This window comes from Triturus cristatus, chromosome 6 (genome assembly GCF_964204655.1).
Source record: "Triturus cristatus chromosome 6, aTriCri1.1, whole genome shotgun sequence".
In the NCBI taxonomy this organism is placed as follows: domain Eukaryota; kingdom Metazoa; phylum Chordata; class Amphibia; order Caudata; family Salamandridae; genus Triturus; species Triturus cristatus.
Genome location: NC_140589.1, coordinates 1,791,621,993 through 1,791,640,847, shown reverse-complemented (window position 1 = coordinate 1,791,640,847; position 18,855 = coordinate 1,791,621,993). Strand labels below are relative to the sequence as shown.

The window sequence follows — 18,855 nt, the reverse complement described above, 5'->3', positions numbered from 1 at the left end:
AACATGGAGCGGGCCAATGCGGAATGAGTGGCTGCCACTGCTGCACACCAGCAAGAGGTAGCTGGGTTCCACAATGACCTCAAAACCATCCTCATGGCATTGCTGCCACAAGGCCTGGCGCTGATGTATGCTGCTGCTACCACTTCATCCATATCTCTGCCCCCTGAAGTGTTAGTTCCACACAGTGCGGCAGACATTCCACCTCCGGCCCCTGAGGTGTCACTGCCACACAGTGCTGGAGAAAGGCCAGCACCACCCACACGTGAGGCACATGAAACAGCAGAGGACGAGGATGCGGATGAATCTGCCCTCGTGGTCAGAAGGAAGCGGTAGGATTCATCCCCACCTCATGGCCAGTTTCAGCTTGGTTCTGCCCTCTGCATCATCACCTTCCAATGTCCCCCGATACACTCTGCGACACTCACCTTGGACCTCGCAATGGACTGCCATATTCTGTTTGATCACCAATAACACAGCTGTCAGACTGCACACTGAACTCTTCCACTTCCTTTGGACTAGCCATTCCCTGAATGACTCTGGCTGGCCCACCATGGGCCAACATTTGAAAGTGGGGTTTGCATGGCCCTGCACTGCTCCAGATGCAACACTCCACTGAATGTGCATTAAACATTCTGAATCACACATATTTGTCGTCTCTGTGGTCTTTCAAGTGTGGTAGTATGGATGAATGTAGGGTCAGTGAATTCCTCTTATGTCCATGGGGCTCATATCGTTGGACTTGGGTCACAGGGTGAGACATTGCTGATTGTCGTCTGGGTGGGGCCGACGCAACAACACCAACTCACGCATTTGTTACTTCCTTGTCCAGCCCCGTACGGAAACACGGCCAGAGCCCCGGGGTCATTGTTCAAACCCTTATGCTGGACTGGCATACGCCAGGCCAGCCCACTACGCTTACGCTCCAGGGGGGACAACAACGCCTCAAGTGCCAGGACTCCCCTGTAGTGATCTGCTGCTCACAGGTCTAGTTGTCAGCATGCCAGGGCCACTCCCTCACATCTGATTTACACCCACACCACACCCATCCAGCACACGCGTCACAGCACATGTGACCCTGCCAATAAAAAGCGCCGGGCACACGTGCACGACGCCATTTCCAACCTCTCTTGGGGTGTATGCGTGTTGTGTGCATGTAGGCAGGGGGGCACAGGGGCCTGCAACATCACAATCCGCAGGCCCGGAGGTGACATGATTGCGTCCGCACCACGATACCCAATCATAGAGGGTCCATGACTTGGGTGGCACAGACTTAGTGGCACAGGATACACTGCGGCCGGCACAGGCACACCACCACGGGACAGTGACTTTCGATGCACTGAGGTAGGGGCACCCTAAGTGCTGAGCAGCTGTGCAGCCTGCGATGATGCCCCGTCTCGGCAGTCTGGACGGCTCAGGTTTTGTGTGCCCTGCTGGACCGCAGTGTAGGCCTGAGCCAGCAGGTAGTGCAGGCCTACCGCCACGTGGCGTCGCCTCCTGAATCACAGTTAGTGGCACCTATACGGCTGAGCAGGTGTGCAGCCAGCGATGAGGCCTGTTGCACTGGAATATCCTCTGCCATGGAGTAATCAAGACCCAGCACCATATGTGAGACCTGGTGGCCTGCGGGGCGGGGCTACATGATGTGGAGGGTGCCATGTCCACGGGCCCCAGGCTTGTGGCTTGCAGCAGCACATGGTGAGCCCTCTTTTCTACACGGCGGTGGAGGAAAGTGACCAGTGAGGCCTGCATGCGCAGGGGCGGGTATGCACCACTGGGCGGCGGAAGGGGCTGGGGTGCATCTTCCTGGGTGTGCAGGGGTGGGCATGCACCACTGTGTGGTGGAAGGGGCTGTGGTGCAGCGGCCTGGGTGTGCTAGGGCCGAAAGGGAATTATGTTGTGTGCAATTGAATGTACTTTGCCATTCAGGTATCTGGACTTGTGGTTGGAGACACACCGGTGGCAGCAGGTTGGCAGTGTGGCCTGGGTGCGCAGTGTCGGCACTCTCTCTCCCTGTCCCTCTCTTCATTTCTCTAGCTCTCCCCCTCTCTGTCTGTATGTCTATCTCTCTCTCTCCCTCTCTGTCCGTATATCTCTCTCTCCCCTCTCTGTTCGTCGATCTCTCTCTCCCCCTCTCTGTCCATCTATCTCACTCTACATCTCTTTCTCTCTCTCTCCTTCGCTCTCTCTCTGTCCCTTGATGTGCGCAGTACACACCTTCTCATCCTGATTTTTGTCTTGCAGGCTGTGACCTACAGATTGTCCCGAGGGGAGCCGCCATGTGACTTCATTTCTGTTCTGTGTTTATTTTAATAAATTATCATTTGTTGCTTCGAAGGTGAATGTGTGACGCTCGTTTTTGTGACAACACATACATGTCACCAGATGTGATTGTACGACATCATGCGGGTTATTTGGTGAATGATTCCATGTAGTTGATGTGGCATGTCTTTGGCCGGGGGCAGGGGGGTCCAGGGTGTGATGGCAGTGGGTGTTGTGGCCCTCTTGGGTGTCCGGCACATATGTTCAGTGGCTCCATGGCATCTGTTGTTCTTCAGGTGTGGCTCTGCGCTGGGCTCTCTTTTGTGGTGCAGGTTGAAGTCCAACTTTGCACCAGGTCGGAGCAGGTGTTAGTTTCCTGGTGCTAATGTGCCTTATCGCATGTTTTGCGATCTGATTGCAGATCAGGCTGGTTGTTGTGAATGTTGCGGAGTGGTGTTGTCGCGGCTTTTTGCTCGGGAACACCTATTCTGCTTCTCATTAGCTATAGTTACCAGGGTCATCCGTGGCGATTTTTTTTGTGGATGTTATCGCCGGAAATCTGGTGATATCGGCTGTTTGCACCAGCTTGTGAATGGGGTGGTAATTTTATCGCAAATTTGGCTGCAACAAAGTGCCGTTAACTCGGCGATAGCTCCTTGAGAATTTGGCCCTTAATTTGGTGTCTGATTTTTCTTGTGTTGTGTTTTCATGTTATAATTGCTTGAGTGCTGCATAAATACTTTACACATTGCCCCTAAGTTAATCCTGACTGCTATTGTGCCAAGCTACACAGGGTTTTTGCATAAGTTGATTTTTGTGAGTTTTTGTGGTACACTCTACCGGGGATTGTGGCTGTTGCTTGACCAGGGCTAACACCAACATCCCAATTAACAAGGTCAGCCAACAATCCAATTTTTCACAGAACTCAAGACCAATTTTGTCCTGTTTAGGGCTGATCAGTGGTGTATCGCTTGGTTTCAGTGGCACACTGAGCAAAAGAACTACCTCTGTTTGGACAAATTGCAACCATTCCTCACATCCCCTTCTGTTTGCTTTCTCCAACGGGACTCATCCTCCTTTGTTAGTCCCACCGAGTGTAGCTCCCTCTCATTTACACAGTACTCAGACTTCCCAGGGCAAGTTCTTCCAGGAGAGGGCTCACAATGTTTTGGTAAAGGCCACGCAGGACACTCTCTGATCCAGTTATAATGACATATTTTAGAAACAAAAATTCATGACGGAGACGGGGATACCTCTCCTGAAAGTCCACTGCATTTAAAAGGCATAATAGCAGAAATCAGCAAATCAGGTGGAACTCTTCGCTGTCCCCCCAACTCCATCCATTTCTCTGCCACTGCATCCCGCAGAGCTACAAAGGACTTCTCCAGTGACCATTGAATCCAGTCCTACCAAACAACTGGGCCACCAGAGTCTACGTTGCCGTATCTGGCTGGCGAGATTTCTTCTTGGTCCCTTTCAGAAAGAAATGTTCTTAAGCAGGACATAGTCAATCTGTCCATTGCATTCTGTGTGCTGTATGAGTTCCCTTTTACCACGACTTGGGAACAGAGTGATTCTACTTCTGAAGTGTTAGGGGCTTTTTCTGAATATATTTTTCATATTCTATAACTGTCAGACTGTTGACTAGAAATATAACTTCAACAATGATTATTTCAGACCAAGTTACTTGCATCTTCTGAATTACCTCTGCCTGCATTTACCATTCACATGTGCAGATAAGTTATCCTTTGTTAGTGCTTGTCACATATACCTATACAGGATATAAATGACTGGGTCTAGTCAATAGGCTGCAGCTTCAGCCTTTTTAAGTGCAAAGCAATGTGTGCAATTCACAGATCTCAGTTTCATGCAACAGTAGTTGTTCACAGAGGTTTCAGTATCAATGTCAGAATATCTTTCGTAAAAACATAATCTGGTAGAAATATTTGTCTTAAAAGTCACTTACATGAGTATCATTTCATTGGATGTATATTGCACGTTATTAACTTAATTGAACTAAAATATAAATACAACTTTAAATGATATTTAGGACACAATGTTTGCCTTGGACAATATTTTATTTGAAGTATTCTGGTCCATACCGAAGCTTGCAGGAGTAGATTCTATATTTAACCGAGCTCCAGATACCTGTATGAAAATAAAACAGAGAACACAGCGGAAGGGTAGGACTCCTTGCATGCACGTAGAAGGCCATAAGTGCAGGTTGGTTCTGGTCTTTAAGATTGGGTGAGTGTACTGAGGTTCCAGAAGCCAGATACCTCCCTTCTTATAAAGGCAGGTGAAGAAAGCATGAGTGATTATCACAGTTGTCAGTATGCAAAAGGTACAGAGAATCAAACATTAGTGCAGTCCTAATACTCCTTCTGAACCCTGCTAGGTTCTAAAGGATAGGTTGGATGGGGATGTAAAAGACCCTAGGTGGTACCCTAAGTTGGTTCATGGGCAGTCACTCTCCAACTTTAAGAACAGTCGATGTTGTGGGAATGAAATAACCTGAACCACACTGCATCCTTTGGATCATGGTAGGGAAGAGCCAGACATTCCTTAGGAGTGGTGCTCTTGCACTAGATCCTGATGTAGTGGTTCCAGTTGTTAACTTGCTGATTGATGACTCCTTGAAGCACAGTTGTCTAAGGGAACCCCCATGAATTATATATGTTGATTGGGCGAAGCTGTATCTCTGCAGGAATAATGTAGCAATGCTGATTTGAGGTTGCTGAGGTCAGCAGCTCAGCAACTAGCAGTGCAGTGTCTGGATTAAGCAATGACGTACTTCAGAACGACTGGGGTCAATGTTGAGTGCTGAAGTACAGTATGTGTGTGTACATTTTTTCAGTTCCCCATCGTATTTTGTTTAGAAGTTGTAAGCAAAATCATTTGCATTAGAAAAATATAGAGGGCGGAGCTGCGACACCCACATTGGGGAGTTACCACTGCTTTGGTCTATCTTGGATACTTCATCAGGAAGGAATTATCCACAGTGCCTATGCCTTAAAACCCCTCTTCCATTTCTGGTAACAAATCTATGTGTAAATTAACTCCCATGCTGCTAGCCTTCCGTAGCCCAGAGATGGGCACTAGCAGCTATGCACTCTTCGATTCCCTCGGCTTATCTGTTTTCCTCAATCCGTTTTCCAGCCTGTCAGGAACTATGCTATGAGGCCATTCGGGTAGTGTATTGTCTGATTTAGGCCTTCATTTAAAGTTTAGTAGATTAGGAACTTCCACCAAAATGTGGCGGATGCCCTGCTCACCACCTTTAAAGTGCCACTGACATCAATGCACTCTTAATACAGGCAGATCCACCGCTTACTGGAAGATGTCCCACATCTGCCCAACTCTAATTAAGGTCCTTGGACAACATGTTTCGTGTTATCATTGCACATTCTATGTTCATTTGAAATCAAGATCAGATTGTAGTACATACTATGCAGAAGGAAAAATATTCAACCCTCCCTCCCTTCTTCCTTCTGTCCCTCCCTTCCTCCATCCCTCACTTCTTTCCTTTCTTCCATCCTTTCCTTCCTCCTGATTCAAATCATTATTTCCAGCATTCAAATCTATATATGCATTTGAGCTCTTACTCTTGGGTTTTACTCTGGCAACTGCAACAAGTCTCTGAGACTACCTCCTTTTCTGATCTCCTCTTTCATTTTAATTAGCTTGAGATGAAATTAACACCATGTCAACCTACTGTCTGACTCGTCTGCAGTGCTGTCATGTTTAATAGCTCTCTCACTTTGAATGAGCCTTTGTCACAGAAATTAAACTGCTGCCAAAACTGAGTGATAGGGTAATGTAGAGACTGGCAGATGGTAAGAGCCTGACAGAAAATAAAGGTGATTGCCCAATTTGGGGGCAATATTAGGGTTCTCCCACCCAAGTTAGAGGCAAAAAACTACTGGGTTTCCACTGGGTCCAGGGAGGAAACCGCTTGACATAATGACACATCCAAAACTGGCCCACCAGACCACAGTGACAATTGTCCTGCTCTATGTGGGGCTCGGCAACCATCACTGGTTTTTCTGCCAAGGCTCTTCATGCCAAGCATGGCGGACCTGGGCAGGGAAAATAATCAGTGTCCAGCTGAGGTTTTTGATTTCTTTGCTTTCTAGAAAAAAAACCCAATGTTAAGATTTGTTTTTGAAAATAAAAAATAAAATTAAAGTCGGCAAACAAAATAGGCTCTCTATTCAAAAGTAATTTAGTGTACCCACCATATCAGAGGACACATTTAATCAAAAGGTAGATGGGGATCACTAAAGACAGTAGATGGTCCCCCTACGGCGATTAAAAGCCTGGTAGGCTGCTGGACTGAAGGAATGCCCACCAGAGGTTAAATGACCCACTGACCCTACTTACTCTTGTTTTTTTTTTTACTCTTTTTATTGCAATAGAAAAACATGATAGAATTGGATTTATTTTCACAGTCGGAGCAACATAGCACATCATATTTATCAAAGAAACATGGACACCCCTTGTATAATTTAAAAACACATGTCGCTATCCTTTCCATCTTGTGGGCAAGACTCCCTATCTATGATGTCAGTCTTCCTCGAGTTGAGCAGATCCACTAACAGGAGCACAGATCATCCCCCTCCTAGCATCTCAAAAGCCCCAGATCTTGGACCATTTCTGGGGGCATCCTCGACTCTCATAGGTCACCCTTTCCACCTGCATGCACCAATCCATTAGTCTCTCCCAATTTCTCAAAGTCAGCTTAGAATCTGCTCTGCATTTTCTAGCTATATTATGTTTTGCGACCATGAGACCCAATGTGACCCATAGTCACTCCCCTGTTGTTAGATCTATTGTCTCCCAAATATTCAACAGGCATAGTTGGGGTGAGGCCTCAACAATTTTTGTACACAATGTCATCATGCATGACATCACTTTCCATCCAATTTTCCTGGATCACCGGGCAGTCCCACCACATATGAAAAATATGCCCTCACAGCTACAGCCCCTGGGGCATTGTGGCGAGGCAAAATTTCCCATTTTGAACAGTGTTGTGCAAGCATAGTATTCTCCGTGCAGAATCTTCATTTGGACTAATCAAAAGAGTGAGCGTATGGCCACCTCTCTAGGCCTCCAAGTAAGTGCACTTACGGATACACGCTGACAGGCACAGCTTGCCTGCAGTTTTCTCATTTATTGTTCAATTTTTTTTTTTTAGTGTTATCGCTTACAGACACAGCTCAATTGCCTGCATTGCTTGCAGCATTGTTGTGACTATATCACGCTGACAGCCACAGCCCTCCCTGCTGTTCAGTTTTGACTTTTGTGTACCTCACACATTTATTGGCACACAATATTACCTGCAGTTGTTCCTTCTTTCTTCCCGTACCTCACTTATCTTATTCCCTTATTTATATTGTAACCATGTCAGTTGCTAACATGAATCAAATGCCTCCGGTTTTAAACGATGAAGGGGAACCAGAAATTCCATGGGATAGGTGGGTCAAAATGTTCCATTCTTCTCTTACTGCCAAAGGAGGAGAAAAGTTTTCTTCAGTGAGGAAACAACATATTTTGTTACATAATTTGGGCACTCAAGGGAGGTAAATTTATGAAGATCTTGCTGATGGGGGAAGAGGATGGTGATGGGGATGTTGATGTTTTCACAACTACTTTGAGGAAATTGGGTGCTCATTTCAAAGATAAGGTCAATGTGGTATTGGAGCAACATAAATTCTTCCAAAGGGTACAAGGTAAAAATGAAAAAGTCACCTCATACATTTTCACTTTGAGAGGGCTCTGTGCCGCTTGTGAATTTGGTGCACTTGCAGATTCTCTCATTAGAGATCAGTTGGTTCGCTGCACCAATGATCCCAAGGTGCAAGAGAGGTTGTTAACCCAAAGTCCAGATTTGAAGGCTGTAGCAATAGCTAAAAGTACTGAGCACACCACTTATTGTTTAAATAAAAATTAAAGTTAACAAAGACTCTGTGTCGGAGGAGAAGCATGTAAATGAAATTAAAGGGGATGATGATATTCTAAAAATAGTGACCAAAAAAAACTGTGGTTACACCCAAGTCTAAAAAAGAGAATTTCAGATGTTACAGATGTGGAAATGTCAATCATCTAGCAAATTTCCCAAAGTGTCCTGCCAGAGGAGTTTATTGTAGATAGGGCAATAAAGTTGGACATTTTTCTAAAATGTGTAATTCCGAAGATGTAGGTAAAGATGTACATGCTGTTTATGACCAGGTCACTGAATCTAGAGGCAACAAATTTATCTTTCAAGTGCATAGTAAGGGAGTTGAAGAGAAGGTTAGTTATCCTGTTTGTGAAATACAATTGGATGGTACGAAAGTCAATGCATTTGCGGACTCCTGTTCCCCTTATACCCTAATAGACAAAGAAACTTTCCAAAGTTTGTTTAGTGAAGGTGAATACATTTTGGAAAACCCTGCTGTATGTCCAGGAGGGTTAACAAGGATCCCATTCCTTCAAAAGGAATGGTAAAGATTCAGATCACTTTTAAGGACAGACATACATTTGGGAAAATCTACATTACAGAGAAAGGAAGTAATTTACTAGAGTGGAAGCACCATAAAGATTTAGGCATCATGCTTGACCCCAACAATATAGAACAAGTATTATTGATTGATAGATCATTAACAGGAAAGGGGATATGCAATGAGTTTCCAGAGGTCTTCACGGAAAATGTTGGCTTGCTAAACAAGCATTTGCAATGCAATAGGTCTCACATTTGTGAGTTAGAGCTATTGACGTTGTAAATGGCAATGTTTTTTACCTACACGTTTTATTTTTGGAATGAATGTATGTAGTGTGCAAAATCCTTTGGAAAGGTCCTACACTTCGTAATAAATATATTGAAAAAGACGCAAAGTGTGGATTGTGTAAACAATCGCTTGGCACGTACCTCATGGGTGAAGTGTCACCACACATGCACATGCTTTACTAATGCGAAACTCATTAATAAAAGTAGTGCTTACAGACTAACCAACGTGATCGGGATCGGAGCATGTGAATCCGAATCCCGGCTTCTCTTTCGTTTTCTAGACTATTTTACTCACTCTCTTGCGTCATGGTTATCCCCCAAACACTGGGAGGCAATGAAGTTTGCCAAGGGGGCGGGGGCAGAGGGCTTCGGGGGTACATGAAAATGTATTAATTGCCTAGTTGTCAAAGGTTACCCGGTGCTATTAGTTAAAAGTGTGCAGATTTCATTAAGATATTAAGAGTACTTTACTCGCATCTCTGAGTAAATCGACATTAACTAAACAAAATGCCAGAATGCGTGTCAGTTTTCACAGTGTTTTAGACAGTTCTGGTTGCTTAGTTTCATTGCATTCATTTTTGTATTTACTCCTGTACACAGTATCCAAAGTAGGTTACCTAGTTGTTAAATCACCCATAGAAGGGAGTGTTTTACAGTTGAGCAAATGTGTCCAAATGTAACTTTGGTAGTGCCATGGAATGATCAGACAATGAGGTGCTCAATGAGCAGGTATTTAACTACATGTTCAAAATGTACGGTATTGTGGCTGTTGTTTGTTTGTACACAACCACCTCTCTAAATGTGTTTATTAACACAGAGCTCCATCTACCAGACAGTGCTCACAGAGGCATGACTAAAGCACAGAACAAAATGTATTCATTTATCCTGAGTGTGAAGGCACCCAGAAGGCTTAGGTGCACGCCCGGAGAGGCTAGGGATCTCAGCGCTTCTACAGACTCTGCCGTGCTCCTCTGCACCAGCAGGGCACAGCTCAGAATCTGCCGCTTCTGCTAAGAATAGGTGAGGGGGATGAGGTTGGGGCATGCGGGAGTTGACGGAAGATTTCCAGGTTATTGAAAGTGATGATTCTGACGAGAGGAAATGGAGACTGACTTTGTCTGTTTGTCTGCACCAGTCTATTTCTCTACCATCTAACGGGCTCACTGTCATGTATCTATTATGAAATAAAATGAAATGAAATTAAATAAACACTTGTATAGCGCATGGGTACCCGGAGGCCTCCCAGCGCTGTGCATGGCTAGCAACCCGTGACAGAGGTACTTAGGGAATCAGTAGTGTTTTCAATTGCTTTCGAAAGACAGGATGACTAGATTCCCTGCGGAGATGGAGCGGTACAGCATTCCAGAGTTTGGCTGCGTTATGAGAAAAGAGTCAGCCACCGCTTCTGGCCCTCTTAATCCTTGGTACTTCTACCAAGTGAAGTTGGTCCGAGCGCAGTTTCCTATTCGCTTTATAGGGGTGGATCATGGTCGAGATTATCGGTGGCCCTTTCCTCTGCAGGGACTTGTAGACGACGCAGAGGGCCTTGAAGCTAATTCTTTCTTTTACTGGAGGCCAATGAAGGGAGCATAGGGTAGGTTTAGCTGAGAGGCGCTTTGATATTCCCAACAAAAGTCTGGCCGCGCAGTTTTGGAGCGTTTGCAGTTTCATGATTACTGCGATCGGGCCCCCAAGTAAAGTGCATTTCCATACTCTATCCTTGAAAGTATCAGTGATTGGACTAAGATTTTCTTGGCTTGGGGAGGAAGGAGAGGCAGCACTTTTTTGGCCATTCTAAGCAGGCCATAACAGGTGGTGACCGTCTTCCTTGCTTGCACTTTAAATGTCAAGTTCCGGTCTAACCAAAAGCCAAGACTCTTTATCTCGGTCTTGGGGACGGGACTGGGCCCATGCATGGTGGCCACATAGTCCTCAGTGTAACATTTGTGGGGTTGCCCAGGATCATGACTTCAGTCTTTTCACCATTAAGCTTCAGGTGGGATGCCCCCACCCACTTAGAGACTTCTTCTAGGCATGCAAACAGGTCATTAGGCTGCTGCACTGCTTGGTTGAGCGCCATGACCAATTGGGTGTCGTCGGCGTAGTTCACCATATGGATCCCGAAAGGGGCCATGATCGTCGCCAGTGGGGCCATATACACATTAAAAAGAGTTGGGCTCAGCGATGAGCCCTGAGAGACACCACACAACAAAGGCAAGGATTTGGAGCTCATGTCCCCTGCAAATATCTGGAAGAAACGTTCCTCTACAAAAGAACGCAGCCATTGCAGTGCCGTGTCAGCTACTCCTATATTTCTGAGACGGTGAATCAGGATGCGGTGTTTCACCGTATCAAATGCTGAACTCAGGTCAAGGAGTATGATGGCTGCTGACCCTCCTGAGTCCAGGATCTTTCTTCTTTCTTCTGCTACCGCTTGCAAAGCAGTTTCAGTACTTTGTCTTGGGCGAAATCCTGTCGGGGAGGGGTGTAACAGAGTATGGGATTCCAAAATGTTTGAGAGAGTATGGTTAACATATTTCTCAGCCATCTTGGCGATCCCAGGAAGAAAGGAAATGGGGCGGAAATTTCCCAGATCCACTGGGTCCAGATTTGTTTTTTTCAGAAGTGTCTTTACCATTGCCCCTTTCCTGTTGGGGGGGGGGACTTTTCCTGTGGCCAGTGAGGCATTGATCGCGTCCGCTATGGTGGGGGCAATTATCGGTGCTACCCTTTTCAGGACATTCATACGTGCGGGATCCCTAGGCGAGCCACTTTTTACCGAGGAAAGCAGAGTCGAAAGTGTTTCCTGAAGGAGAGGAGGAATAGCCTCCAGCAAGTGTCTGGTAAGAAGAGGACCCCGATCTACGTGCTCATTTGAGATGTCATATTCGTCGTCCGTTTGGGCAGGAGTTTAAGAATGTTTTGAATTTTGGTGGTAAAAAACTCTGCCTGTTTAGTGCATCGTTGACCCGAAGTATCAGGGGCAACAGGTGGAACAGGGAATTTGAGGAGTTTTTTTATGATAAGGAAGGTTTCTCTGGGGGAGTTAGTGGCCAACAGAATTTTTTCCTCATAAAAAGAGGCCTGTGGCTTTTTAATTTCTGCTCTATACATGCCGATGGCTCTCCTGTATTCAAGCTTTTTGCTAGGTGAGAAATCTTTCCTCCAGCTTCTTTCCCGTACCTTACAGCACTGTTTTAAAGTGCGTAATTCCGAGGAATACCAGGGAGATATATGAGGACCATTCTTTTTTTTAATCAATGTTTTTGGGAGGACCAAATTCAACGAGTCCTCTATCCAACTGCAGAAGTCATTGTTAGCTGCAACTGGGCTGGGATCAGGCTTTGGTCTGGTCTTTTCCAGTTGTTGGGGCCACTTGTCCAGAGGGAGCTTGGACCAGGGCCGGTTCAGGGTCAGCGAGGGTTGAGCATGGGGAGTGGTGACCCGAGGGCACCATAAAAGGGGGATGAGGAAGTGATCAGACCATGGGATAGGGATGGGGTCATTTCCTATCAGGCTCTCCGAATTGGAAAACCCAGGGTCGAGGCAGTGTCCTTTGACATGGGTAGCTCGCAGAACCTTTTGTGACAGCTGACAAGACGCGAGATCTTGCGCTAATTTGAGTGCTGTTGCTGTTCCCAAATCATCAAAGTGCAGGTTAAAATCCCCAAGGAGAGTAGAATTTGCTGCAGTACTGGCTAGGTTAATGACTGTTTCTAATAAAGCTTTGCAGAAGGTACCTGCCACTCCTGGGGGCCGATAGATCAGGATGCCTGTGAGCGGGAGGAGTGGGGTAAATTCTATCGAGAAACAGACATTCTCGCAGTCTAGGAGTGGATTCCCAAGTAGGCAACAGGTGAGGTGGTCTTTATATAGGATAGCAATCCCACCACCCTTGCTTGACGTTCTGTCCACCCTCTGTATCAGGTACCCCTGGGGGAGTGTTTGAACAATGTCCGGCTCTGAGCTGGGGTTGAGCCAGGTTTCTGTTAGGAACAGGACCTCTGTAGTGTGTTTAGGCACAGATCTGCAGTTCAAAAGAAGGAGTTTATAGGCGCCCGTGGATAAGGAGGGTGTAATGGCCCGGAAGGAGAGTGTGAACGGGCAGCATGGGCACTTTTTCATTGACTTTTCACACCAAATAGAATGATAGCAGTTTGATCCTAGTGTGCTATTTAACTGATGAAGCTGTGTACTAGAGTAACAGTAGCGATCTGGCGGGAAAAGTAAAGGGGTCCTGGCCCCTGGGCCCATTTGGGCGCAGACGGGCTTGCCTTAGGTGCGCCTTTAGCACGCCTGCTGTGCGGTCGTGTTATCAGTCACTTTTATGCAGCTTATCCGGTGCCGGGAACAGCAACTAGAGTGCTTCCCCGGGCGTCTAAAGTGCAGGAAGCGGAAGTAGAGTGTGAAGCCTCCTACCCCCAGAGCATTGAACACAGCTCCTACTGGGCAGAGGAACGTGGCTGTAAAACAGGTAAAACACAGTAAAATCACTTTCAAATAGCAGCAATATAATATTTTTAAAAAGAAGCATCCGGTAGAACCACTCTGCCCCTCACAAGTGTTTTGCTCGTGTTGCAAGTCAGCCTGAACGCGGTCGCGTCATCAGGCGCTTTTATGCAGCTTATCCGGCGCTGTGAACAGCAACTAGACTGCTGCCCCGGGCGTCTAAAGTGCAGGAAGCAAAAGTAGAGTGCAAAGCCCCCTACCCCCAGAGCATTGAACACAGCTCTTACTTGGCAGAAGAATGTGGCAGTAAAACAGGTAAAACACAGTAAAGTCACTTTCAAATAGCAGCAATATAATATTTTTAAAAAGAAGCATCCGGTAGAACCACTCTGCCTCTCACGAGTGTTCTAAGTCAGCATGAACGCGGTGGCGTCATCAGGCGCTTTTATGCAGCTTATCCGGCGCTGGGAACAGCAACTAGACTGCGGCCCCGGGCGTCTAAAGTGCAGGAAGCGGAAGTAGAGTGCGAAGCCCTGTACCCCCAGGGCATTGAACACAGCTCTTACTGGGCAGAGGAACGTGGCAGTAAAACAGGTAAAACACAGTAAAATCACTGTCAAATAGCAGCAATATAATATTTTTTAAAAGAAGCAACCGGTAGAACCACTCTGCCTCTCACAAGTGTTATGCTTGGGTTGCAAGTCCGCCCATTCATTTCTCTTTGTTAGAGGTGTGCGAGCCAATATATTAATTAGCAGGTAGAGCCAGCCGGAGATGAGCCAAGCGTATACGAGCCAGTGGGCGAGCCGTGAAAATGATCGGCATGTTAATCATACAGTAAACATGATGTTAATGTGAGATAATGTCTCTTCAGAATTCAAAAAAGTGCATTTCTTTAGCGCATCACCTCAGTACACAAGATTATAGCACTGACTTGAGAGGAAGTTATTAAAAGTGCTTGTTTTAAGCATGAGTTAAAACACTGCCGCTCCTTCGGCCCGACAACAATGCCATTTGTGAACTAAGAGGCGTCAGTTGCCATGCATACCCCGAATGTTGCCTAGAGTCTTATTATATTTAGAGTAACATTAAAATCTAGTTCATTAAACACGCAAAGTTTTTGTACAGCACGCATCTTGAACTTGCATATTTCAAGGTGGCAATAATAAAGATGAAAACGGAAGTGCTGGCAGGCAAGAAAACACAAACAGGAGTGGGGGGAGGTGGAGGAGGGTGAGAAGTCACAGACTGAGGGAGGGGGTGGTAGGGTGGGGAGACAGGGAAGAAAATAGTGTTAGGAGTCAAGGGGCCAATAGGCGTGGAAGGATACAAATGATGAATGAGGAGGGACTAACAATCCTCAGACCAATCGGAAGGCAGCATGTAAGACAAAAGCCAATGGGCAGAGAGTGGGCGGAGCTTCCATGAAGCTTCCACACTACAGTATATACTGCATGCCTCGCAAAGCGATGCAGCGCATTCGCGCTGCAACGCTAGGCGAGACCTAAAAACTACATGCACAAAATAAAGCTAAAAAATGATGCCGTTCCAGTCACACAAAAGAAGACCAGGTCTTTCTTTGGTTATTGAGAAACTAGAGAAGCTGTACAATACTCAGGCTGTAGAATGTTCAGAATGGTTGGCCCCCATTGTTATAGCTTCTAAAAAAGAGAGTAATGAGATCCGCATGTGTGTGGACTTGAGAAGTCTAAATGCCAACATTTGGGTAGACAGGTACCCGCTTCCCAAAATCCACGAAATGTTATCTGTAATAAGTAGTGCCAGATACTTTTCTGTATTAGACCTCGCATCAGCATATCATCAAGTGGCTTTGCACCCCGATTCACAAATTATCACGGCTTTTACCACACCCTTTGGTACCTACAAATTCTTAAGGAGGCCATTTGGTTTGGCCTCGGCCGCAGTGGCCTTCCAAAGAATAATGCAACATATTTTGGTGGGGTGGGACAAATCCATCTGTTTTCAAGATGACATTTTCATTTATGGGTCTGATGAGGATGAACACAATTTTAACTTGAGGAAGGTGTGTACCAAGCTTAGTGAAGCAGGTTTCACCATCAAAAAGAACAAGTGCAAGATCGGAGTAGCATCTGTCGAATTTCTAGGACACACTTTGTCTATTGAAGGCATGAAACCCAAAATGTATCTTATAGAGTCCATGGTAGAAGCTCCTATTCCTGTCAACAAGGATGATATTAAATTATTCTTAGATTTGGCTGAGTATCTGTCTAAATTCATAAATAATTTCTCAGATCCAGTACAACCTATCGGAGACCTATTGAAGTAAGAGAATACACAACAGTGCGTTAGTGGGCGTCAAAAAGGCTATTGCTACTGCACCCTGCATAGGTAGTTTCGACAGTACCAAAGACACGTTCCTCAACACGGATACCAGCAATAGAGGTATTGGTGCCACACTTTCTCAAATGCAAGAGGGCAACGAAAACATCATAGCTTTTGCTTCCAGGACAGTCAAAGGTGCAGGAATTAACTACTCCACGATTGAGAAAGAGGCCTTATCTTGTTTTTGGGCAACTAATCATTTTTAAAAAATTCTGTCTGGTATACTGTTTGTGCTCAGGACTGACCATAAACCCTTAGTGTCATTATTTTCTTCTAAGTACATTGGGAAAACTACACCCTGTATTGGCAAATGGCTTGTGTCCCTACAAAATGTCAATTTCAACATTGAGTATGTTCCAGACAACAAGAATCAAGTTGCCGACTGCCTTTCTTGCTTACCCCTCAATAAGCATATGGAGGAAAATATAGAAGAGTTCGAAGTCTTACAAGTAACCATTCCTGCCATTTTAGAGGAAGAGTGGAAAAGCCTCATGTCAAAGAATGTCATATTGAAAGCGGTTATTGAAAACATCACTAATGGTTGGCCCAAGAAATGTAGTGACCTTCCTTGTGAGTTACAACCATTTTGGAATGTTAGAGATGAACTGTCTTTAGCAGGAACTAATGTGTTCAAAGCTGTCAAGATAAATTCCCCTGAAGAACTCAGGTTACGCATCTGTGAAATACCTCACGAAGGCCATTTAGGAAGGAGCCTAGGAAGGAGCCTTACAAAAAGCAAGCTTCGTTTAGGATACTGGTTTCCTAGCATGGACACTCTTATAGAGAAGTTGGTTAAAGAGTGCCATGCTTGTGGCCTCAGCGACAAAACTTAAAGCACAGGAAAAACACAGTTGGAACCGGTATACGTTCACATTAAGGCCTGGGAAAAATGAGGCTTGGACATTATTGGCCCCCTACAAATATCAGAATTACAAGGAAGGTTCATTATAGTTTTGGTAGACTATTTTTCCAAATGGGTCACCCTTAGATTTGTCAATGAGGTAGACACCAAAACTATAATACTCTTCCTTTCTGATGTTTTTGCGAATGAAGGTATCCCACACACACTCATTACTGACAATGGAGTGCAGTTGGTTTCTGAGGAAATGAAAGAGTCTTTTGTCAGTTTGGCCATACAACACATTTCAACTCCCTTATATTGTCCTCGTGCCAATGGGTTGGCAGAACGCTCCAATAGGATGATCAAAGATGCTTTACAATTAGCAATGGTAGCACATGAACCCATTGTTCAGTCTGACATGATTTGGTCGTATCATATCACACCCAACAGCGTGACTGGATACTCCCTTATTTGTGTTGTAAGAGGGCGCAAACCAGGATCCAAACTTACAGCAAAATGGTTATTCAAAGACAACTCTTTTGTATGGGATGACAAATTGGCCAAGGAAAGAATCGTGCGCCACCAAAAGAAGTACAAACAAGCATATGATCACAGATGGGGAGCCAAATCACGTGATTGGAAAGCAGGTCAACTTGTTCTGGTTAAAAGACCTCACAATAACTCAAACAGGTACAATAAATACTATGGTCATGCAAGAATAAAGGATGTTAAGAAAAATGTAGTTACCATGGCCGATGACAGAATGTGCAGCATGGACAGATTAGTTCCATATTCAGAGCAGAGCAGTGGTAACAAGTTGGATGAGAGTTCTAATGTGGAAACCAACATGCCTGGAGTTAAACGCAGTGACAGAATTGTAATATCATCTAAGTGGAATGGTGATTATGTCATGAAATAATTGGAGCTATGTATGGTAACCAGTTGAATTTTGATTTTAGTGTTCAAACTCATCTTGGTGTAAACGGAATCTCATTACTGTTTCCCCTTAGGTTCGGAGATTTTATTAATTGCATTTCTCTGTGTTATTTTCCTTTCTTTTACCCTCTTTCTTTTCCAAAAATAAGCACATGCGCCAAGTCTTACATTATTTTCCCATGTTTCAGAATAGCTGTAATTTATTGATCTTTTCTGAAAACAGTCTAAACGTATTAAAAGTATTATCAGGTATTCAAAACTAACAGTAAAAATATATGTAAATGGTCTAAATACCTATTTCACTGTAAGAAAAATTAGCACAAGAAAAATAAGTCATGTTGGTAATACGGAATTTGTTTTAGGCTTTCTTTTTCAGTTAGTGAAAAAACCTATAAGCATATATGACTGCAATGCTTTTCTAATTAACCTCAGACAGTTATTACAAGATGGCTGACTCTTTCTACTGAAAGGTGTACTGTGTTTGCTTGTCCTTCTTCTGTCAGCATACTCCTGCCATGAGCAACCAAAAAGATACATTAGCCCTATCTCTAACAGAAATTTCTCTGAGAGGGATTTGGGTGTGTTGGAGAGAGGTGGGGTCTTTAGAAGCTTGTCAGCGAATTAAAAATCAATAAATTGTTTGGTTTTTTTCAATGCCTATGCTGCACAAATACGTTCATGCATTGTCTTGTATCATCAATTAAAGAATAGTTCTTCTCACGTTTCTCTTGTTAACAACTGTGTGATCTGCTTTTTTTTTCAGCCAATCCCTGCTTATACCTGGACCGCAATGCTGAATGCTCTAAATATAAACCACAATGCTCGCAACCGGCTGTGTCTTCCGTATGCCAAGCAACATGCAAATGTGTCTAAGGCTCTACACTGTGGGAATGTAAGGGGTACATGGGCAGGAGTAAAATAATAATCACTAAGGGGTAGCTGTTCCTATAGTTCCAAGAGCGCTTCGTCAGGACCTGGTGCAAAAGTAATAAATCAAGTGATAATAAAAATAGGAGTCAGGGAGGAGGCGCCCTACCGTACCTACAGTCTGGTTACAGTGCGTAATAGCATTGGCTAGAATTCCCAATAGAATCCTGTGTTCCATCCTGATGAAAAAATGAATAAAAGAATAGAGCCAAAGAGAGAAACACATGTGAGGTGTGCAATGCTCTCATGCATTGTGTATTCTTGTGAAAGGGCATGCTCAGTGTCAGATGCCCAGTGACATACAAGTGCA

At 44.9% G+C, this 18,855-nt stretch overlaps 1 protein-coding gene across 1 annotated transcript in view; it reads left to right on the top strand.

The window, feature by feature from the left end:
• Positions 1 to 18,491, top strand: part of LOC146822011 (cysteine-rich secretory protein 2-like) — a 326,571-nt gene extending 308,080 nt beyond the window's left edge. Inside the window, exon 7 of the mRNA XM_085609951.1 lies at positions 18,382 to 18,491. Coding sequence (XP_085466077.1) covers positions 18,382 to 18,491 — 110 coding nt within the window. The remainder of the gene's footprint in view (positions 1 to 18,381) is intronic.
• Positions 18,492 to 18,855: the final 364 nt, after the last annotated feature.